Source organism: Megascapheus bottae, chromosome 38 (assembly GCF_031878675.1).
Source record: "Megascapheus bottae isolate mThoBot1 chromosome 38, mThoBot2.hap1, whole genome shotgun sequence".
NCBI classification, from domain to species: Eukaryota; Metazoa; Chordata; class Mammalia; order Rodentia; family Geomyidae; genus Megascapheus; species Megascapheus bottae.
Genome location: NC_143546.1, coordinates 4408792 through 4432018, shown reverse-complemented (window position 1 = coordinate 4432018; position 23227 = coordinate 4408792). Strand labels below are relative to the sequence as shown.

General features: G+C 45.3%; 2 protein-coding genes and 1 non-coding gene across 3 annotated transcripts in view; 2 read left to right on the top strand and 1 right to left on the bottom strand.

Moving 5' to 3' along the window:
* Uimc1 (ubiquitin interaction motif containing 1) overlaps positions 1 to 17148 on the bottom strand; it is an 86485-nt gene extending 69337 nt beyond the window's left edge. The window contains exons 1-5 of the mRNA XM_090325553.1: positions 17070 to 17148; positions 12473 to 12627; positions 10870 to 10954; positions 1157 to 1281; positions 152 to 257 (exon numbers count right to left, since the gene is read on the bottom strand). Coding sequence (XP_090181679.1) covers positions 152 to 257; positions 1157 to 1281; positions 10870 to 10954; positions 12473 to 12619 — 463 coding nt within the window. The 5' untranslated portion in view covers positions 12620 to 12627; positions 17070 to 17148. The remainder of the gene's footprint in view (positions 1 to 151; positions 258 to 1156; positions 1282 to 10869; positions 10955 to 12472; positions 12628 to 17069) is intronic.
* LOC150041875 (U6 spliceosomal RNA) lies at positions 3647 to 3749 on the top strand. Its single transcript, XR_016533715.1, has one exon. It is a non-coding gene; the product is annotated as a U6 spliceosomal RNA (small nuclear RNA).
* Positions 16060 to 22513, top strand: LOC150041873 (uncharacterized). Its single transcript, XM_090325409.1, has 7 exons — positions 16060 to 16110; positions 16281 to 16465; positions 16887 to 17061; positions 17405 to 17518; positions 17632 to 18570; positions 20728 to 20806; positions 21917 to 22513. The coding sequence occupies exons 1-6, from the start codon at positions 16060 to 16062 to the stop codon at positions 20764 to 20766; spliced, it is 1503 nt and encodes a 500-aa protein (XP_090181535.1). The 3' UTR covers positions 20767 to 20806; positions 21917 to 22513.
* The last annotated feature ends 714 nt before the right edge of the window (positions 22514 to 23227 follow it).

The window sequence follows — 23227 nt, the reverse complement described above, 5'->3', positions numbered from 1 at the left end:
TTAGTGAAATCTCAACTACTTTCATTCTTTAGTATCATCACCAAAGAACGTGGGACATTTTCTGCTTTCTGCTCTATCTACTCTCAGCATGAGATCCTGTAATTCGGTTCTAAACTTGATGCGTAGGAGAAGTTACAACAGGGAGACATGCCTTCAGTGGTCCCAGAATCTGCAGTTTTCTCTTGGTGGGCATGTGAAGATGGTCCAGTGGCCAGAGGTGGAGGTCTGGTAGCAGAAGCATCTGAAGGTCGGCAACTCTGAAACAAGCGATCCACACCCAACCAGGTTTATTATTAAAATAGCTAGTTATGAAGAGTCACAAGAAGGACAAAAATGGGAGGCCACTGTTCCTAGGAATTTTTCCTCTCCAAAACGTAGGTTCCAATGAGTTCCATGATGTGTACTGAGTATCTTGTGCAAAGTGCTGTACTAGTTTACAATACCACATTGTTTTCTAACACAGAGGAGTGATGACATAAAGGATAGCTCAGGTTCGGCATGGTGGTACATGCCGATACATGTCGTACATGTCCCAGCTTCTTGGAAGATTGAGATAGGAAGATGGCTCGAACAAGTTAAAGGCCAGTGTAGGCAACACTGCATGACCCCTTATCTTAAAATAACAAAGACCCTTCCCATCCTACCCCCCCCACAAAAAATCAAGTGTAGCTCAGAACTAGCCACATTTAAACATGTCAATTACACATACTCAAACCTCAATATTATATTTTCAAAAATATTAAAGTATTTCATTATTACTTATTTTTAAAATAGTATTATTTAATTTTGAATCTGACCATTCCTTCTCATTTTCTCCACAAAACAGAAGAAGTAAACACCTAGTCACGATACCTCTGGGATTCTCCTCCCTCCTCCCCACATTTTGGTCCTCTAGCTTTTCAGAAGCTGCCAACTTACTAAAACTCTTTTATGCCACAAAATGAAAATTCTGTAGGGTGGAAGAAAACTCATACTTAATGAAACACTTCAAATTGGATCACTCAACAATTCAGCATGGACTTTAAAATGTACTATACAACATATTAGCATTGGAAACCCAAAAGGTATAACTAGTTCTTAATGGAACTAAAACACTATTATAGTCAAAGCACATTGCTGCTAAATCCTACAAACTTTTCAACATGGCAATATTTACATTGAGGCTTTCAGCAATGGCTTTCCTCAAGAGCTCTTCTTCCTCCTCTTCCTGGCAGTTCACCTCCCTAGCTTCCTGTTCACTCATTTTGAGAGCCAGAGCAAACTGTTCTTCTTCTGTCATCTCTGTAATAGGATAGAGAAAAGAGAAGCAAGGGCACCACAAAGAGTAAATTAATTAGTATAGAGGCAAAAAAAAAAAAAAAAGATTATAAACTTCTCAACTGAAGTCACCACAGACGATTTAATATAATTTAGTACATGTAAAAACTAAAGAAAGTTTCAGAAAGTAGATGATGATCAAGATAGTTAGCAGCAGTTAGAGAAAGAACTTGGATTAGGGACCACAAATTTGGCCTAGTGGTAGAGTGCTTGCCTAGCATGCACAAAGACCCAGGTTTGATTCCTCAGAACCACATACATAGAAAAAGCTAGAAGTGGTGCTATGGCTCACGTGGTAGAGCTCCAGCCTTGAGAAAGCCCAAGGATAGTGCTCAGGCCTTGAGTTCAAGCCCAGGACTGGCAAAGAAAAAAAAAGAGAATAAAAGCAACCTTTTCTATTAAAAGTAATTAAAAGGCCGAAAGCAGAGTAGAGCTGTGGTTCAAGTGGCAGAGTGACAGTCCTGGAAATAAAGCTCAGGGAAAGAGTTAGGCCCTAAATTCAAGCCCTAGAATTGGCACAAGAAAGAAAAATAAATCCTTCTCGGAAATGGAAACAGAGTTTTCATTTTCTTTTCATTCTGTTTGTTTATATGTCTTTGGAAAGGTAAAAGGAGGCACAGAAATGTCTCAGTAAACAAATGCAGCAGTGAAACTACCATGTTGAAATGAACTACACAAACTGTAGGTGGGAATGGGGGGAAAAACTGAAAGTGCAAGGTAAGGAGTGTCCAAAAAGAAATGTACTCTTTACTTGATTGGTGTAACTTTGACCCCTCTGTACATCACTGTCATAATAACAATTGAAAAATTAAAAATAAATCTATCAATCAACTGAAGTCACTAGAGAAATGGTTGGTGCAATCTGTAGGAGGAAACTACAAGACTATCACAGCTATGAACAAGGAATCTATCAGAAGCTATAAGGGTCATGTCAGAAGAACTCAGGAGCTGGGGTTCCTGCCTATAATCCTAGCTACTCAGGAAGCTGAGGTCTGAGGATCATGGTTCAAAGCTAGCCCAGGCGATAAAGTCCTTGAGACTCTTATCTCCAATTAAATACTAGAAAACAGGAAGTGGCTCTATGGCTCAAGGGGTAGGGTGGTAGCCTTCAGCAAAAGAGCTCAGGGACAGCGCCCAGACCCAGGGGTAGGATGGTAGCCTTGAGCTGAAGAGCCCAGGACAAAAAAAAAACCACACACACCTCAGGAGCCAACTTCAAAAGCGATTTGAAAAGAAAAGAGAAAAAAAACTCATGCCCTGCCATGCGCCTGTGTACAGGTGGCTCATAATTGTAATCCTGGCTACTTAGGAGACTGAGATCTAAGGATCACAGTTCAAAGCCAGGCCAGACAGAAAAGTCCATGAGACTCTTACCTGCAATTAATCATCAGAAAACCAGAAGTAGAACTGGCAGAGCACTAGTTTTGAGCATAAAAAAAGCCTGGACAGCGGGGCATAGCTACACAGGAGGCTCAGATCTGAGGATTAAGGTTCAAAGCCAGCCCGGGCACAAAAGAACCTGAGACTCTTATCTCCAATGAACCTCTAGGAAATGGGAAGTGGGACTTGGCTCAAGAGTAGGTAGGTAGCCTTGAGCTGAAGAGCTCAGGGACAGTGCACAGGGCCAAGTTCAAGCCTCATGACCAAAAAAAAAAAAAAGGCCTGACAGTACCCAGGTCTTGCTCCAGGACTGGCACATACACACACATAAATCAGGTTAGGTGCTGGTGGCTCATGCCTGTAATCCTAGCTACTCAGGAGGCTGAGATCTGAGGATCATGGTTCCAGGCCCGTCCAGGCAAAAAAGTTCATGAGACTCTTATCTCCAATAAACTTCTCTTTTTTTTTCCTGCAAGTCCTAGGCTTGAGCTCAGGGCCTGAGCACTGTCCTTGGATTTTCTCAAGGCCAGAGCTCTACCACTTGAGCCTCAGCACCACTTCCAGCTTTTTTTCTATATATGTGGTACCAAGGAATTGAACCCAGGTCTTCGTGCATGCTAGGCAAGCACTCTACCACTAGGTCAAACTCCTGGCCCCTAAACTTCTCTTTTTTGTGGAGAGAGAGCAAAGAAAATGATTAAGAATGAGCAGTTTCAAAATTAAATAATACTATTTTTAAAAAATAATAAATTATGAAATAATTTAATAATATTGGGATTTATAATAATCACAGTCTATGGAAGTGGCACTGAGGCTCAAATAGAAGAGCTCTAGCCTTGACCACAGACAGAGAGGCTCAGGGATATCACGCAGGCCCCAGGATCAGGAAAAAAAAAAAAAATCAATTCTAAAATTTGTGTGGAAGTACAAATGATCCAGAATAACCAAAGCAATCTGCGACAGCACATATACTGAAATTGAAACAATACAGAAGATTAGCATGAGTCCTGTGCAAGGAAGACATGCAAATTTTTGAGACATCCCACATTTCTCTGCATTCAATCGTGCAGCTCTTGGAGCTGAATTTGCTCTGAGCAAACATTTTTAATATTAATTTCCTAAAACTTGTAAAAGGATCCTTTTGGGAATAGACAAAATTCTCCCAGGAATCAATACACAAGTCTTCTCGGCTTGTGCCACTCCAAGGAGTATGCCTGGAGGCAGAGGGCAGGGAAGGGGTAGTCTTTAACAAATCAGTTCTGTGCAGCATATAGTTTAATCAATTCTGTATGAGGCATTCCTGAAGTCTCCAATGTGACTGTTGAAAGCCTAGAGAACCAGAGCAAATTGGATGCAGTTAGAGCCCCATTAATCTCAATCATTCCATTTTTTTCCAATCATGATTTGTTTTCTCATCCCTATATGCCCCAACCCCAAAGATGGTGCCACAAATTCCACAGAAAACAAACATTCCCCCTACAACCCAGTCAATCCCTTTCTTCTATTTTCTCAGGTGATTATTCAGGCAGATGTTCACAAATCTCAGCCTCCTGAGTAGCTAGGATTACAGGTATAAGCCACCAGCACCCAGCCTAAATTACATTTTAAGCCTCAAGGAAAAAAAGAAAAAAAAAAAAGGGTGAGGTATGTGATAGTCCCTTAAGTATCTATCAATAGTGAGATCACTGTTGACACAAATACCCTAACCATTTCCTACACAAAGAAAGGTCAATCTCAAAATCACAAAGGGGCCTTTTCAATAAACAAGCTAAAACAACTGAAATCTGTATAGAAAACATAAAACTTTGGCTACTGTCTCAAAACATATCTGAAATTAATTGTATATTTAAACACTAAAGCTACAGCCAGAAGTCTTCTGGAGTTAAAAATAAAAGAACATCAAGCTGGGGGCCGAGAGTTTGGCCTAGTGGTAGAGTGCTTACATAGCATGCAGGAAGATCTGTGTTTGATTCCTCTGTACCATAAACATAGAAAAACACCAGAAGTGGTGCTGAGGCTCAAGTGGTAGATTTCTAGCCTTGAGAAAGTCCAAGGACAGTGCTCAGGCCCAGAGTTCAAGGCCCAGGACTGGCACAAAAAAAAAAGAAAGAAAGAACATCAAGCTTGACGTGGTGGCTCATGCCTCTGTAACCCTAGCTACTCAGGAGGATGAGATCTAAGGATCATGGTTTGAAGCCAGCCAAGAAAAGTCCCTGTGAGACTCTTATCTCCAATTAACCACTCAGAAATTGGAAGTAGAGCTGTCGTTCAAAGAGGTAGAGTGTTAGCCTTGGGCAAAAGAGCTCAGGGACAGCACCCAGGCCCTGAGTACAAGCCTCACAGAAAAACAAAACAAAACAAAACAAAAAAATATATATATATATATAATTGTTGTTGTTGTCAGTCATGGGGCTTGAACTCTGGGCCTAGGCGCTATCCTGAGCTCTTCAGCTCAAGGCTACCGCCCTACCCCTTGAGCCGCAGCACCACTACGTCCAGTTTTCTAGTGGTTACCTGGAGATAAGAGTCTCACTGTCTTTAGTGCCTCATAAATCAAATGTAGTTTAACCACAGAAAATGTCAGATACAAGAAGTGCTGATTTACACTACCACACAAATGATCTGTAACTACTGTGCCAAGTAAAAGAAATCTGACACAAAATGGCACACATTTTATGTTACATTCATATGCCATATCCAAAACAGGCAACCTATAGAGAAGTTATGGGAGGGAGTCATGGAACTGGGAGGTGAGGAAGGAAGTGACTACTTAATGGATACAGGATTTCTTCTTTCCAGGTAATGAAAATTGTTTCGGTGAGAAGAATGCAAAACACTGTGAATATAGCACTGAATTGTGTACTGTGTACTGTGTACTGTGTGTGTGTGTGTGTGTGTGTGTGTACGCCAGTACTAGGCTTGAACTCAGGGCTGACACTCTACCACTTGAGCCACAGCTCTACTTCTGGCTCCTTCCTTGTTAACTGTAGATAAGAGTCTCATAGACTTTCCTTCTCCAAGCAACCTCTGAGCTGTGATTCTTAGATCTTAGCTTTCTGAGTAGTTAGGATTGTAAGCATTAGCCACCAGCACCCAGCTGAATTGATTACTTTAGTATACAATTGTGTACTTTAGTAAAATTAATCTTACACGTGTATTTTACAAAAAGGAAAATATTTTATGTATTTCAAAAAAAAGACAAACAACAATGGAAAAATCAATTACATAGTAGGGAGAAATTAACCCCCTACTTTAAATATAAGCCAAATAATGTTCAAATGAAGATTATGGAACTAAGTATAATAAGCATTTTAATTTTAACCATGTCACGATTAGTAGCAAAAAGATGTCTAACAAAAATCTGTGAAAGCCAAAAGAACAAATTTCATACTCCCAAGATATAAAACAGGGAAAACATGTCTATCCTAAAAAGGAAAAATTGGAGAATAGCAAAGAGGAATTGGATCAAAGCATGCCTGAAACCCAGCAGGGCAACACTAAATCTGACAGCTTCCTACCCAACCTTAGGAACACACTAACATGCTGTGGTGGGATGTGAGCTCCCAGAGGCTTGGCAACCCTGCCCCCTATGGCTTTGCTGGCTGCAGCCCACATAGCTCCTCTCAGACTGACTTTGCTGGCTGTCGGCAGCTTCACTTGGCAGATGTGCATTATTGACATTTTTCCCATCCTGAGTTCTCTCCTGCAACTTTCGCTTCACTCTGGCAGCTCCACAAATTGCCCTTCGAGGAGCTATTTACAGGGACTATAATCCTATCACACGTGGCCTAGTCTCCCAGGCTTTTCTTTGAATGAAATTTTGGTAGAAGCCTCCATGACCTGCTAACACTTCTGTTCTTCAGGCTAGCAACACATGGATGCCAACGTATACTGTCTGAGAAGACTGCACCTGAGCCCACTTAAATTAGCCAGAACACCTTATTGGCTGAATGTTAGGGACAATTTCCTAGATATTCCTTAGCTAGTAGGGTATACCTTGGCTAGTAGTGCATGTCAGGGGCTCTAGTCTCAAAGTATTTTTATCCTGGACTGTCCTTGAAATAAATATAGGTTGCTCCATCTCTAGCTTGTGATTGGTGGGGTCTTGCTATTCTCCAGATCAGTTTATTAACAACACTCTTCTTGGCTGAAAACTTACATACAACTTCTTTTCAGGCCAAGTTGCGAATGTTTAAGATTTTCCAAGCTGCTCCTTTTTGCTCTCATTTCTCACTGTACATTAGGCTAAAAGTAGCTCATAGTACTCACACCACGCACTGCCTGAGTGCTATATATACTGCTTTGACATTTTAAAAAACAAAAACATAAAGGCTAGAAACCAGGCACTGGTGGCTCACACATGTAATCGTAGCTATTCAGAAGGCTGAAATCTGAATATCACAGTCTGAAGCCAGTCCAGGCAAGAAAGTCCATGAGACTCTATTCCCAATACACTACCGGAAAAAAAAAAAAAAAAAAAAAAAAGTCAAAGTGGAACTGTGGCCTAAGTGATAATGCACCAGCTTTGAGCAAAAGAAACCCAGGAACAGCATCTAGGCCCTGTTCAACCCCCCCAAAATAATTTATCTAGTTATTTTTAAAAGCTGGAACTCAGAATTGAGATCACTTGCCCTTCTCTTCTTTTACCTCCACCCACTTCAAATGCTTGCATCTCTTAACACCCAGCATTCTCTTGTAATGGGAAGCTGAGCTCAACATACTCAGGCCTCAGCACAATCTTCTTTCTGGAAAAATTGGCTTGATGTCCCCACCAGCTTTGCGTCACTATGCCACGTTCCTTAGGCATGTAAACAATCTCTGTCCTTCTTGTATTGTGTCACACTTCCTAGCTTACTACTCTTTTTATATCAAGTCTGATAGGTTTTAGAAACATGACCTTCTTTAATCTCACCACTTCAATCCCCAATTCCTTCCCCAACATCATGTTTCTTGGGTACAACAGAGCACAGAAGACAGAGCCCCACTGACCAAGGTTAAGTATCAGTCTTAATGATAACAGGCCCTAAGCAAAGATCCTACCATGATGGCAGATCCTACCATGACAGCATAGAAAATAGAACCCTCATCTTCGTGTGAAATCTCATCAACAAAACCTATGTGTCTTCATTCCTATTGGTCGAGATCAGAATAAACTAAGCTTCTGGACATTATTCTAGATATTTTCTAGATTGTTTCCCTAAACTTAGTTCTGTTTGTTTGTGCTGGCCCTAGGCTTCTTTTGCTCAAGGCTAGTGCTCCTCCACTTCAACTACAGCTCCACTTCCAACTTTTTTTGGGGGGTGGAGGGAGCATAGTTATTGAAGATAAAGAGTCTCACGGACTTTCTTGCCTGGGTTACCTTCAAATCGTAAACCTGAGATCTCAGCCTCCTGAGTTCATTTTCTCTTGCAATAAATATATGAGATGATCAGCTTATAAATGGAAAAGGGCCATCTGGCTCATAGTTTCAAGGTGTCAGTCCACGGGCTCCTTGTTAGGTGTGATGCAGTAAATGTTACCATTGTGGGAACACATGGTAAAGTAAAATTTCTCCCCACAGCCAGAATGCAAAAGAGAGAAGATGAGTCCCACAATCCCTTTGAGAGTGTATTACAAAGACCCAAAGATCTCCCACCAGGCATTCCCACCTATTAAAGTTTCCACCACCTTCCAAATATACCACACTAGGGACCAAACCTCTAATGTACAGCCTTTGGAAATTAAGAAAGATCCAAACAAAAGCAATAGCTTTTTTTTTTTTTTCCTGTAAAACCTGAGCTGTTGAAACAGCTTTCAACCCCTACTAGATTAGAGATATCTTCTCTTAGGAAACTGACCATCCCCAGCAGATCAAAATACTAAACTGAGAAATTCCTTCAAAAATAGCCCCATAGGCTGGGAGCATGGCCTAGTGGTAAAGTGCTGGCCTAGCATGCAAGAAGCCCTGGGTCCAATTCTTCAGTACCACATACTCAGGAAAGGCTGGAAGTGGTGCGCTATGGCTCAAGTGGTAGAGCACTAGCCTTGTGCAAAAGCAGCTCAGGGACAGTACCCAGGCCCTGAATTCAAGCCCCAGGACTGGCAAAAAAAAAACAAAACAAAACAGCCCAAGCCAGTATCAAGGGCTCATGCCTGTAATCCTACCTACTAAGAAAGCAGACAAGGAAGACTTCAGCTAACTCTGACAAAAAGTTGATGGGACAGTGAATGCCTATCACCCAAGCTGTATGGGAAGCCTAAGCAAGAAGACCATGGTCAAGCCTGGCCCAGGTAAAAAGTGTAAGCTCCTACCTGAGTAATTAAACAAAACTGGGTGAGGTGTGACTTAAGTGACAGAGCACTTGATCCATGCCCCAGAATTGTCAAGGAATACAGAAAACACAAAAACAAGAGAAAAATCAAAACACCAAACCACACTTGCAAACCCACACTCAGAAGACTGAAGCAGGAGAATCACTGAGTTTAGTCCCTGCAGGGCAACACAGCGATACCATCTCAACAAGAAAAATGGAAAGGAAGTATCAACAACCCCATAAAAGTCTTACGAGACTTTCAACCATGAGCCTCAGATCTCAGCCTAGGATTGCCATATGATAACTATGTATTAATACAATGATTTAGGGGCCGGGAGTTTGGCCTAGTGGTAGAGTGCTTGCCTAGCATGCACAAAGACCCGGGTTCAATTCCTCGATACCACATACATTGAAATGAAAAAAAAAAAAAAAAGCTGGGGCCAGGAGTTTGGCCTAGTGGTTAAAGTGCTTGCCTAGCATGCATGAAGACCCGGGTTCGATTCCTGGGTACCACATACATAGAAAAAGAGCCGGAAGTGGGGCTGAGGCTCAAGTGGTAGAGCTCTAGCCTTGAGAAGATCCAAGGACAGTGCTCAGGCCCTGAGCTCAAGCCCAGGACTGGCAAAAAAAAAAAAAAAAAAAAAAATACAATGATTTAACAAAAAATTGTTTATACTTTATTTTACAAGTTTAAATTTTTATCTTAGATCACAATTCAAGTTAACAATGAAAGAAAAGTTTTATCTTGAGCCAGGAGCGTGGCCAAGCATGCATGAAACCCTGGGTTCAATTCCCTGGAACCACAAGCACAGAAAAAGCCAGAAGTGATGCTCAAGTGGCAGAATGCTAGCCTTGAGCACTATCCAAGAACAGTGCTCGGGCCCTGAGTTTATGGCCCAGGACTGGCAAAAAAAAAAAAAAAAAGCTTTATTTTAAATCAATTAGCCATAATTTTAACTAGTTATCCTGTAATGTTAACTGAAATAAATGAACACTGTATATCACATTAAAATATAAAAATAGCCAGACACAGTGGCTCACGCCTGTAATCCTAGTTACTCCAGAGACAGACCTGAAGGTTTTGGTTCAAAGCCAGCCCCGGCACTAAAGTCCCTGAGACTCTTATCTCCAATTAACCACTAGAAAACCAGAAGTGGCACTGTGACTCCAGGGGATGGGCAGTAGCCTTGAGCTGAAGAGTTTAGGGACAGAGCACAGGCCCAGAGTTCAAGTCCCATGACTGACCACCCCCCCCCCAAAAAAAAGTAAAAATATGATGATTAAATAACTTCACAAATGAGTAACAAATAAAAGAGAATGTAAAACTTTCAAAAAGGATTCTAATGGTGAAAATAATAACAGTACCATTATGTGATCTATGTAAATGTTGTTTTCTGAATTTTGTTGATGAGAAAACAGAGGTTAGATGAAAGCAATGGGTATCCAAGATCTACATGGGAAGAATAAATCATGGACTCAAGTCCGTGTCTACCCCTGAAGATCATATTTTTAATTTCTCTCTCTCTTTTCTTTTTGCCAGTCCTGGGGCTTAAATTCAGGATGTGGGTATTGTCCCTGAGCTCTTTTTGTATAAGGCTAGTGCTGTACTACTTGAACCACAGTGCCACTGCCAGCTTTTTCTGTGCATGTGGTACTGAGGTACTGAACCCAGGGCTTCATGCATGCTAGGTAGGCCACACTCGCGACCCCATATTTTTTATTTCAACACTAACAAGTCAAAATGAATAAGCTATAAGTCACTCTATAAGCAGCTTCTAAAATTTTAACAAAATCTGGATGCACATACATCCTTATTTAGAGAATCTTCTTTTCTTAATGAAAACAGTACTATCAATTCATCTCCAAACTGAAAACATACGTGCAATTTTTCTTTTAGCCAAGCAATTTGCTCTATTCGACTGTCTTGTCTCCATGTTCTGCAATCCATTCTCCTCCTTTGGTTCCTGTTACAAAACAAGAATAACGATCAGGATGGCAGCAGTAATTCTTCTATCTCCTCTCCTTATGGTTAATAAAGGCCTCCAAAAATCAGAGATTGTTACAGATGTATACATATGACATGAAACAAGCAGCAGGTAGCAGCTCAAGCTTGTAATCCTAGGTACTTCAGAGACAGAAATCAGAGGATGACAATTCAAGGCCAGTCATGAAAGTTTGTAAGGCTTTATCTCAACCAATGGCTGGCAAAATGGTGCATACCTTTTATCCCCAGCAAAATGATAAAGAACAGCTTGGGCATAAAACAAACATAGCCAATATAAAAAGGAGCAGGAGTATGAATCAAGGAAGAGTTCCTTCATGGCAGGTACAGGCCCCAAGGTAAATCTCAATACCAAAAAAAAAGGGCGCGGGGATGGTAGTTAAAATATACTAACATGACATGATTATCTGTCACATGTACATAGTCTAATTTAAAACTGGCCCATGAGGGCCTGGGAATGTGGGAATGTGCTCACCTACCATGCATGAAGCCTTGGGTTTGATTCCTCAGTACCAGATACACAGAAAAAGCCAGAAGTAGCCCTGTGGTTCAAGTGGTAGAGCACTAGCCTTGGGCAAAAAGAAGCTCAGGGACAGTGAGTAGGTCCCGAGTCAAGCCCCAAGACTGGGGGGATGGGGGAAGGCCAATCAGTCAGGCACCAGTGGCACAGTGGCTCAAATGGTAGATCACTAGCCCTGAACACAAAAGCTCAAGGACAGCAACAAACCCTGAGTTCAAACGCAGGACTGGCGAGAGAGGCGAGAGAGGCGAGAGAGGCGAGAGAGGCGAGAGAGGCGAGAGAGGGGAGAGAGGGGAGAGAGGGGAGACAGGGGAGAGAGGGGAGAGAGGGGAGAGAGGGGAGAGAGGGGAGAGAGGGGAGAGAGGGGAGAGAGGGGAGAGAAGAGAGGAGAGGTGAGAGGGAGGGAGGGAGGGAGGGAGGGAGAGGGAGGGAGGGAGAGGGAGGGAGAGAGAGGGGAGAGAGGGGAGAGAAGAGAGGAGAGGTGAGAGGGAGGGAGGGAGAGAGGGAGGGAGAGGGAGGGAGAGGGAGGGAGAGGGAGGGAGAGGGAGGGAGAGGGAGGGAGAGGGAGGGAGAGGGAGGGAGAGGGAGGGAGAGAGAGGGAGAGAGAAGGGGAGAGAGAGAGAGAGAGAGAGAGAGAGAGAGAGAGAGAGAGAGAGAGCTCATTTCTTCCCTCCTCATTTCTCTTTCTCATATATGTTCACCAATTACTACTTGTATATTACTACTGATTTATCCCCACAGTCTACAATATCATGGCTATGTTAATATTTTAAAAAACAGAAGAACTATAATCCATCCTCGGCCAAACAGCATGATTACTTACAGTCAAGTAATTTACGACAATTCCAGTTACAAAATGAAACTGAATAAAAATTGCATTGTCTTGGCAGGCAAGCCAGCATGAAGGTAATCACAAGAGCCAAGTTTGAGACTCATGGCTCCACTTTTAAGAATACTGACCTCTCCATCACTGTCAGATATCACAATGAAAGCGTCCTCAAGTTTGCGCTTCCTCCTGCCACTGACAGAACTGGCAGTTTCAGCATTCTCCTTCTCCAAGTTCTGAGATTCTGGGGCTTCTTTAATTTTTTTCTTTCTCCGTGCCATCTTTTCACCTGAAATACAGTCAAATAATTTATTCAAAGTGTAACATTTTAAAGGACGTAGTGCTATGGCTCAAGTGGAAGAGTGCTAGCCTTGAGCATGGAGAGGCTCAGGGACAGTGCCCAGGCCCTGAGTTCAAGACCCACAACCAAAGAAAACAAAAAAACCAAAAAAAAATAAAATAAAATAACTAGCCGTGGCTCATGCCTATAATCCTAGTTAGCTAATCAGGAGGCTGAGATCTGAGGATTGCAGTTCAAAGCCAACTTGGGCTGGCTACTCAGAAAAACCCAGAAGTGGTGCTGTGGCTTAAGTGATAGAGGGCTAGTCTTGAGCATAAGGAGGACAGACACAGTGCCCAGGCCCAGAGTTTAAGCTCCAAGACCAGCTCCTCCTACCCCCCCCCAAAAAAAAGATTTTAAAATCTATTCAATTTGGTGATTACTAATCTAAGAGAACTTGACTTTGGAACTTTTTTACTACTCACTAAAACTGTACTTTTTTTTGTATTTTTCTATTTCTATTGAGGATAAAAACAAAACAAAACAAAACAAAAAACTAGTTACATAAGTCAATATGTGAGGAACTAGAACAAAGTGCTACATTATTGCTATTAAAGTATTTCTGCAGAGATTATATACACATATTATATATCTATATCTATATTTATTTATTTATTTTTACCAGTCCCGGGGCTTGAACTCAGGGTCTGAGCACTGTCCTTGGGATTTCTCAAGGCTAGAGCTCTGCTACTTGAACCACAGCACCACTTCTGCCTTTTTTTTTGGGGGGGGGGGTCATGGGGCTTGAACTCTGGCCTGGGTGCTGTCCCTGAGCTCTTTGAGCCACAGCCCCACTTCCCATTTTCTAGTGCTTAATTAGAGGCCATACGAAGCCAAGAGACACTTATCTCCATACATAAATAAATAAATAAGTTTATACAACTTTGTGAATTTACTGAAAGCTATTTAAATACAAATGGTAGATTTGTATGGTGTAACTTTCACTTCAATTTTTAAATGCAGAGAATCCTCCAATTAAGTTTACTTTTTATAGCCAAAACAGAGAACCACTGCCTCCAAATAGTCAACAAGAGAAATCTTAACCCTCAATCATTCAATTAGACCTGAGAGTGGTTGGTTATATCTTACTGTCAGGAGTCCAACAATCTAGGCATTAATGTAATTAATTGATATAAGACCTTCTTCTTTCTTCCTGAGCTAAATAAAGATGGCTGAGCACTTGTGGCTCAAGCCTTGTAATCCTAGCTAATAGGGGCCGAGGGGAGAAGTTTGGCCTAGTGGTAGAGTGTTTGCCTAGCATGCATAAAAACCTGGGTTCAATTTCTTTTTTTTTTCCCCTCCAGTACTGAGGATTGAACTCAGGGCCTGAGCACTGTTCCTGGGCTTTCCTCAAGGCTAGTGCTTTACCATTTGAGCCATAGCACCACTTCCGGCTTTTTACTATGTATGTGGTACCGAGGAATCGAACCTGGGTCTTAGTGCATGCTAAGCAAGCACTCTACCACTAGGCCAAACTCCCAGCCCCCCAGGTTCAATTTCTCAGTACCACAAACTTAGAAAAAGCCATAAGTGGTGCTGTGGCTCAAGTGGTAGAGCGCTAGTGTTGAGAAAGCCCAAGGACAGTGCCCAGGCCCTGAGTTCAAGCCCTAGGACTGCCCTCCCCCCAAAAAAGAGGGGAATCTAAGGGACTGGGATGTTGGCTTAGTGGTACAGTGCTTGCTTAGCATTCATGAAGCCCTGGATTCTATTCCTCAGTACCACATACACAAAAAAACCCAAAAGCGGCGATGTAGCTCAAACTGGTGGAGTACTAGTCTTGAGTAAAAGAAGTTCAAAGACAGTGTCCAGGCTCTGAGTCAAGCCCTGAAATGGGAAAAAAAATTAAAAAATTTTTAAAAAGCCTGAAATCTGAAGATAGTAGTTCAAAGCCAACCTGTGCAGGAAAGTCCATGAGACTCCTATCCCCAATTAACACCAAAAAGTCAGAAATGGCACTAGACTCTAGTGGTAAAACACCAGCCTTCAGCAAAAAGCTAAGAGGATACAACACACAGGCTTAAAAGTTCAAGCCCTAATGCTAGCACAAAGAGAGAGAGAGATTTAGACACACTAAATTACTATTTCCACAGTAATTCTGAGTGAAAAGAAGTCACTTTCTAGGAAATTTAAACAAGCAAGCCAAGGTATCCTTTTTTTTTTTTTTTTTTTTTTGGTGGAGGAGGGGGTAGCAGTATTGAGCTTTGAATTTAAGGCTTTATAATTTCCCAGAAAGTCTCTACCATTTAAGCCAGGCCTCTGGTCATCAACCAATTGTTAAGCTGCTACCCTTCAAAATGAACAGTGCAGGAGCCGGGAGTTTGGCCTAGTGGTAGACTGCTTGCTTAGCATGCACAAAGACCTGGGTTCAATTCCTCATAACTAGATACACAGAAAACCCAAGGACAGTGCTCAGGCCCTGAGCTCAAACCCAGGACTGGCCAAAAAAATAAATAAATAAAATAAAATCCTCCAAAACGAACAGCTCAGGGGCAGCTCAAGGAACAGCTCAGGATTCTAGCCTTGAGAAAACCCAAGGACAGTGTTTAGGCCCTGAGTTCAAGCCCTAGGACTGGCAAAAAAAGAACAATTCATTAAATGATGGCTTGCTTGGACGGAGACTATGACATGCACTATCCCTGCCTGTGGAAGACAATCAAGTTTGGATGCCACAGCAATCAAGGCAGTGAGGAAGCAAAGAACTCTTAAGAGTGAATAAGCAGGAAAGGTGACCCCGGAGATGAAAGCTGTTTATTTCACAGGCATTATTTCGTGGTAGTGTCCTCAAAAAAAAAAAGAACCCAATTTGGTATACTGTCATTTTCTTTCAGCACATCTATCACGTTAATCTACCAGAAGAACAATCACTGACGAGTTAATTTAAAACCTTGACATTCTAGGAATCAAGCCTGTCAAAACAGTTTTCAAAGCCTGGGGGCACAGAGACCTTCAGAACAATTCTTTGTGAATGACTCTGACACCAAACAAGTCAGAATTTGAGAAACTTGGTACCAAGCTCATCAGTAACTGATTACAGTAAGTTTGACTCTGTAACTGGGTGGGGGTGGGGGAGGTAGTTACAATAAGTTTGACTCTCTGTAACTGGGGGAGGGGGGGGAGGAGAAATAGCAGAAACAGGCAAGTACACATCTACCTACAATACTCACACACACTCCTGAAATTTCACTTCCTAGCTCACACTCGGCTCAAGTTAAGAATTCAGACATACCCTGTGCAACCGTAGCTGCGGTTTCCAGGTGCCTTAGGCACCCTAGAGGTCATTCCTATGGTATGTCCTGTAAGGTGGTGGATGGGCACGGGTGACTCATGTCATACTAACTACTCGGGAGGCTGAGGCCTGAAGGGTCGTGGTTCAAAAGTCCCATGACGCCAATTCCAAATAACGAGCGAAAAGCCTGGAGTGGAACGGGCAGGGTCGTAGCCCATCAGCCAGCCTTAAGGGAAATGGCTAAGACCCCACGGGGGGCCCTGAGTTCAAGCCCCAGTGCGTTCTCTCTCTGTCTTGCTCACACTCACACACGCTCAGTAGGTAAGCGGCTAACGGGCCAACCCCTAACACAGCTGATCGGCTGACTCAACCGCAGGGCACTGGCTCTTTGCCTCCCTCCGTGTTCCCTCCGGCTCGGCACCGCCGCGAGAGAGACGAGGCGAGACCAGACACAACACGGCGGTGGATTCAAACCCGGCTCCGTCAACAGCTAGTGCCCAACACCACCACGGGCGCGCGCGAGTGCGCGCGAGGGCCGGGCCGGCGGCTGGACGACAACGGGTCAGCTAAACACATATAATGACCATTTAAAAGGCATGGCTTCCCCCCCTCCCCTGCCCGCGCCCACCCCACCCCACCCCCGGCTGCTGCAGGCCCAGCTGGGGGGTCGCACCTGTCACCCCGGCGCTGAGTCCCGGCGGCGGCGGCGGCGGGAAAGTCTGTGACCTCCCCCCCCTCCGCCCCCTGGGTCAAGCGCCCAGGTCCTGAGTTCAAGTTCGAGGCCCGGGACCGGCGCGCACACCCGGGACGGTTTCCCCCCCCCACCCCCCGCCCCGGGGAGGCCTCAAGGGGACCTGGGGCCCGCGGAGGGGCGGCCGGGGCCCGGGTGACCCCGTCCCGCGGAGGAAAACGGCTCCCCGGCAGCGCCGAGGCCGCCGCCGCGGGCTGACACGGGGACCACGGTCCGTCGTCCGGGCCCCAGGGCCCACGTGTGCAGCCCGGACCCACGACGGGGCCGGTGGGAACCCACCCGAGTCCGCGACGGAGAGCGCGGCGGGGACCGGTCCGAAGCTCCCCCCCGCCCCCCCCCCGGGCGTCCGGAGGCGCCCCTCGGGCCGGGAACGGGCAGGGCGGCGGCGGGTGTGAGGAGACCGACGGTACTCACCGAGTCCGCCGGCCGCCCCACCGAACCCCCCCCCCCCCGCCCCACTCCGGACGCGCCGTGGGGCCGCGAGCGGTTGCAACGTCAGAAGTGAGGGAAGCCGGGCGCGCGCGCAACCGAAGCTCCCGGGGGCGGAGACGCGGCCGGGATCGGCGCAGGCGCGGTACGCCGAGGGCGGAGCCAAGCGACGCCGCGGGGGGGGGCGGGCCCGCGGCCGGGGCGTGCCAACTGCGCAGGCGCGAGAGGGAGGGGCGCGCGGGGGAGAGGCGCTCGGCCGCCGCGGCGCGCACGCGCGCGCCGGGCTAACGGTGAGCCGAGCCCTGCTCGACCGTTAGCAGCGGAGAAGAGGCCGGCAGCGGCGGCCACCGGGCCCGGGAACCGGTGCGGGGCTCGGGGCGGCCCGGCCTCCCGGAGATCCCCGGGCCTTGGACGTGCCTGTGTCGGGAGTGGCGGTGCGTGGGAAGGCCGGGTGGACACCGTCTTAACCGCGGAGTCCCCTCCAGCCGGCTCGCGCCCAGCGGGCTGAGGCCTGGGAGGGGGGTGGAGGGGGAGGGGGGAATGACAGCTGGAAGCCAGCCTGGGACAGCACCAAGCTGGCCATCCCAAAAGCCAGACCGGAGGCGTGGTTCAAGAGGCAGAGCACCAACCTGGCCATCCAAAAGGCCAGACTGGGAGGCGTGGTTCAAGAGGCAGAGCACCAACCTGGCCATCCAAAGAGGCAGTGCACCAACCTGGCCATCCAAAAAGCCAGACTCGGAGGCGTGGTTCAAGAGGCAGAGCACCAACCTGGCCATCCAAAGAGGCAGTGCACCAACCTGGCCATCCAAAAAGCCAGACCGGGAGGCGTGGTTCAAGAGGCAGAGCACCAAGCTGGCCATCCAAAAGGCCAGACTGGGAGGCGTGGTTCAAGAGGCAGAGCACCAAGCTGGCCATCCAAAAAGTCCAGACTGGGAGGTGTGGTTCAAGAGGCAGAGCACCAAGCTGGCCATCCAAAAGGCCAGACTGGGAGGCGTGGTTCAAGAGGCAGAGCACCAAGCTGGCCATCCAAAAAGCCAGACTCGGAGGCGTGGTTCAAGAGGCAGAGCACCAACCTGGCCATCCAAAGAGGCAGAGCACCAACTGGCCATCCAAAAAGCCAGACTGGGAGGCGTGGTTCAAGAGGCAGAGCACCAACTGGCCATCCAAAAGGCCAGACTGGGAGGCGTGGTCCAAGAGGCAGAGCACCAAGCTGGCCATCCAAAGAGGCAGTGCACCAGCTGGCCATCCAAAAAGCCAGACTGGGAGGCGTGGTTCAAGAGGCAGAGCACCAAGCTGGCCATCCAAAAAGCCAGACAGGGAGGCGTGGTTCAAGAGGCAGAGCACCAACCTGGCCATCCAAAGAGGCAGAGCACCAAGCTGGCCATCCAAAAAGCCAGACAGGGAGGCGTGGTTCAAGAGGCAGTGCACCAGACATGAGCAGAAAAAGGCCAAGCGAGAGCATGAAGTCCTGAGTTCAAGCCCTGATGTTAGTAGCACACACACACACACACAGGCCCGGAGGCTCACACCTAAGACCTGAGCCCAGCCGGGGTAGGAAAGTCTGGGAGACTCCAATTAACCACCAAAAAAATAAATAAACCCAAAACTGAAGTGGAGCTGCGGTTCAAGTGGTAGAGCACCAGCATCCTGGTAGGATGTCTTTAGTATTGATCCCCAAAATTGCATAAATTAAATTTGTTAAACAGGTATTTCTTTTAAATTACCCTTAAGTAGTCATACATCATGTCATTTTTTTGACTACAGTGCATCTTGATAAATCAATTTTTTTTTGTACCAGTGGCTTTTTCATTGTTTTAAGTAGTTGTACAAGAGGCGGCGGGGTCCTCAATTCAAGTCCGACAGATTTCTGAACTAAAATTATATTGGACATTGCCAGTGCGAGCCAGAAAAAAAAATTTTTTTTTAAATGACCAATCCTGGGATAGAGTCCAGCAAGGCTAAGGGACAGTTGGAAGCATGTCTGCTGAACTGCAGCTAAGGGCCTTTATTTAATAATGAATATTTGAAGGACAGTTAGTTGAACCTACATAGACTATGCTAAGAGAGCTGAGATCATTCAAAGATGCCAGTAGGGGCAAAAAGACCTGGAGACTTTACTTCAGTAGCTCAAGGGATTTGAGTTGAAGTTTTAACATACATACAGAAACCTGAAATGGTGAGCTTCCTGGTCTGAGACATTTCTCCAGAGGCCTTCCATCTTCCAGGATGAAGACATTTCAGGATTTTTCTCCTATCACGTCTAATCAAAGCCAGTCACATGACTCACGCCTGTAATCCTAGCTAGTCAGGAGGCTGAGATCTGAGAATCAGGGTTCAAAGCCAGCCCGGGCACAAAAGGATCTGAGACTCTTATTTTCAGTTAGCCTCTAGAAAATGCGAAGTGGGGCTTGGCTCAAGGCCTTGAGCTGAAGAGCTCAGGGACAATGCCCAGGCCCAGGGGTAGCTTGGAAGCCTTGAGATGAAGAGCTCAGGGACAGTGCCCAGGCTGAGTTCAAGCCCCATGACCCACAAGAAAAACAAAACAAAAAAGAACATGTTTATTGTGGCATAATTCAGTTGCTAGGGCTGGGAATGCAGCTTAGTGGTAGAGTGCTTGCCTAGCATGCATGAAGACCTGGATTCAATTCCTTGGTACCACATATATAGAAAAAGCCAGAAGTGGTGCTGTGGCTCAAGAGGTAGAACTCTAGCCTTGAGAAAACCCAAGGACAGTATTCAGGCCCTGAGTTCAAGCCCCAGGACTGGGGGGGAAAAAATACACACCCAAGCCAGGCACTGTTATCTGATGCCTGTAAGCTAGCTAATCAGGAGATTGAGATCTGAGGATCTCAATTTGAAGCCAGCCTGACCAGAAAAGTCTGTAAGACTCTTATCCCCAATTAACCAGCAAGAAATGTGGTTCAAGGGCCGGGAGTTTTGCCTAGTGGTTAAAGTGCTTGCCTAGCATGCATGAAGACCCGGGTTCGATTCCTCCGTACCACATGCATAGAAAAAAGCCAGAAATGGTGCTGAGGCTCAAGTGGTAGAGCTCTAGCCTTGAGAAAGTCCAAGGACAGTGCTCAGGCCCTGAGCTCAAGCCCAGGACTGGAAAAAAAACAAAAAAACAAAAAACAGTGCTCAGACCTTGGATTCAAGCCCCAGATCTGGCACGCACGCACACACACACACACACACACACACACACACACACACAGGAGGGAAGGAAAAAGGAAGGGAAGAGAAAAGGGAAAAAGGGCAAAATAACATTCTTACTGCTCCTGTATTAGTAAGAATGAATACAACTGACAAAGCTCAAATGTTAACAGAATAGTAAGAAAATAAATACATTTGTGCATTGATAGTGCCTTATAAACAAGCATAATCTTTTCAGAGAGAAATTTGGCAATGGCTGTCAAGAATCATAAAAATGATTATACTCTCAACCTGAGTAATGCCACATTGGGGAGCAAACAAATGATATCTTAGTTTCTTCAAAGGAGAAAACAGACTTGAACAAAGATGATTATGGTTGAACAGTATACTACAGCTAAAAACTAGAAAATGCACCCACCCAGGGGACAGTGGCTAACTGGAAACAGGCCCTAGTAGAGCAATACAATAACAAATCATTATGTTACCACAGGGAATATCAACCATGTATGTCAAGAATCCTAAGAAGTGAGAATAAGCTAAATTCCCAAGAGAGCATACACTGCTGACAGGTAAGAGACATTTAGAATGTATGAGCCAAAGAAACTCTTAAGGTTTGTAATAGATGAATCAAGGTTAGAATCTTTTGTGTGTGCCTGCATACGTGTGTATATGTGTGTGTGTGTGTGTGTGTGTGTGTGTGTGTGTGTGTGTGTGTGTGTGTATACCAGTCGTTGGGCTGGAACTCAAGGCCTGTACACTGCATCTGAGCTTTTGTGCTCAAGGCTACCACTTGAGTCTTGGTTCTACTTTCAGCTTATTGTTTCCTTTTTTTTTTTTCTGGTTAATTGGAGGTAACAGTCTAGGGGACTTTCTTGCCCAGGCTGGCTTAGAAGTGTGATCTCAGCCTCTGAAGTCTATCTCTTCCAGAAGTCAGGAACTACAACCCATTAACTCTGACATAATAGAAATAGTTGTCTACTTTGTAACAACTACAAAGAAGGCTGGGAATGTGGCTTAGTGGTAGAGTGCTTGCCTAGCTTGTATGAAAACCTGGGCTCAATTCCTCAATACCACAAAATCAGAAAAAGCTGAAAGTGGCATTGTGGCTGAAGTAGTAAAATGATAGCCTTGAGCAAAAGAAGCTCAGGACCTGAGTTCAAGCCCGAGGACTTACCAAAAAAAAAAAAAAATGCAGGGGCCAGGAGTTTGGCCTAGTGTAGAGTTCTTGCCTAGCATGCAGGGAGACTCAGGTTCGATTCCTTGGCACCACATCCATAGAAAAAAGCTGGAGGTGGTACTGAGGCTCAAGTGGTAGAGCTCTAACCTTAAGAAAGCCTAAGGACAGTGCTCAGGCCCTGGGCTAAAGCCCAAGACTGGAAAAAAAAAAATGCAGAGAGTGGAAATCACTTATACATAGTTTACCTATTTATTGGCTTTGCTTCCAGCATGACAATGTGAAAAGATCTCCTGTTTTTACTTCTAGTGAAACTGGTGAAAGTGAATTTTACAATCATTTATTACGTGCTTCTAATTCCAGTATTCAGGAGGTAGAGGCAAGAGGATTGTGATTTTGAGGTCAAGCTGAGCTACACAAAGACTATATCTAAAATAATAAAATAATAAAAAATAAAATAATAATAACCCCTCTGGGCACTGGTTGTTCATGCTTGTAATCCTAGCTACTTAGGAGACCAAGATCCTCGGATAGAAATTTGAAGCCAGCCTATCCAGAAAAGTATGCAAGGCTTTTACCTCCAACGACCTGGCAAAAGGCTAGAAGTGGAGCTGTAGCCCAATGAGAGAACACCAGCCTTGAGTGGAAAAAGTGCAGGTACTGGGCTCAGGTCCCAAGTCACACAACCAACAAATAAGCAATAAAACAAAGTAGCTAATGAACTGTTGTCCAGAGTAATGAGTGCCTAGAGCTGGGACTGGAAATAAGCAATGCTGCAAAAGTTCACAGGATTTCTTTTGGGGGAATGACAGGAATGTTCTAAAAATTACACTTAAAGGGCTGTTTGTGGCACCAAGTAGCTGAGTGGTTTTTGTTTTTGTTTTGTTTTGTTTGCTCTGTCCTCAGTTCTAAGCCTGGAGGCATCAGCAACAATTTACCTTAGTGTTACAGCTTCAGAGGTTGTTTGGGGGATTGTGTGTGTGTGTGTGTGTGCATGCATGTGTGTGTATGTGTGCAGGTGCACATGCATCAGTACTGAGGCTTAAACTTGAGGCCTGGGCACTGTCTCTGAACTTTTTTGCTGAAAGTTTATATCCTATCACTTGACCAACACCTCCACTTCTGGCTTTTGCTGGTTAATTGGAAATAAGATCTCGCAGACTGCTGGGAGTGTGGCCTAGTGGTAGAGTGCTTGCCTAGCATGCACAGACCCGGGTTCGATTCCTCAGTACCACATACATAGAAAAAAGCCAGAAGTGGTGTTGAGGCTCAAGTGGTAGAGCTGTAGCCTTGAGAAAGCCCAAGGACAGTGCTCAGGCCCTGAGCCCAAGCCCAAGACTGGCAAAAAAAAAAAAAAAAAAAAAGATCTCGCAGACTTCCCTGCCCAGACTGGCTTCAAACCAGGATCCTCAGATCTTAGCCTTGTTAAGTAGCTAGGATTACAGACATGAGTCACCAGCACCTGGCTTCAGCTCACGGCTCTAATTGACGGTGGAGCAGTAGGAAGCAGCTAGAATTGTCAGTTCAAGCCTCGGCATCAAGATCTTCAGTTCTGATTGTCACACCACTGATTTGCTGCTCAGGAGCTGGACTCAAAACTTGAGGTGATTTTCTTTTCTATGACTCTTGCCGAGAGTCCCTACCAGGCTCTGCTCCTGCCACACTCTGGAACTCTTCTGCTGCCCTCTAGCGGCTGCTTGGTGAACCTAGAGCTAGGAGTTACCTGTTCATGTGGCCCTCTGTGTGATAAGAGACCAGCAACAGGTGATAAAACCTTTCAGATTAAGAGGTGTCCAGAACACTGTCCAGCAGGCAG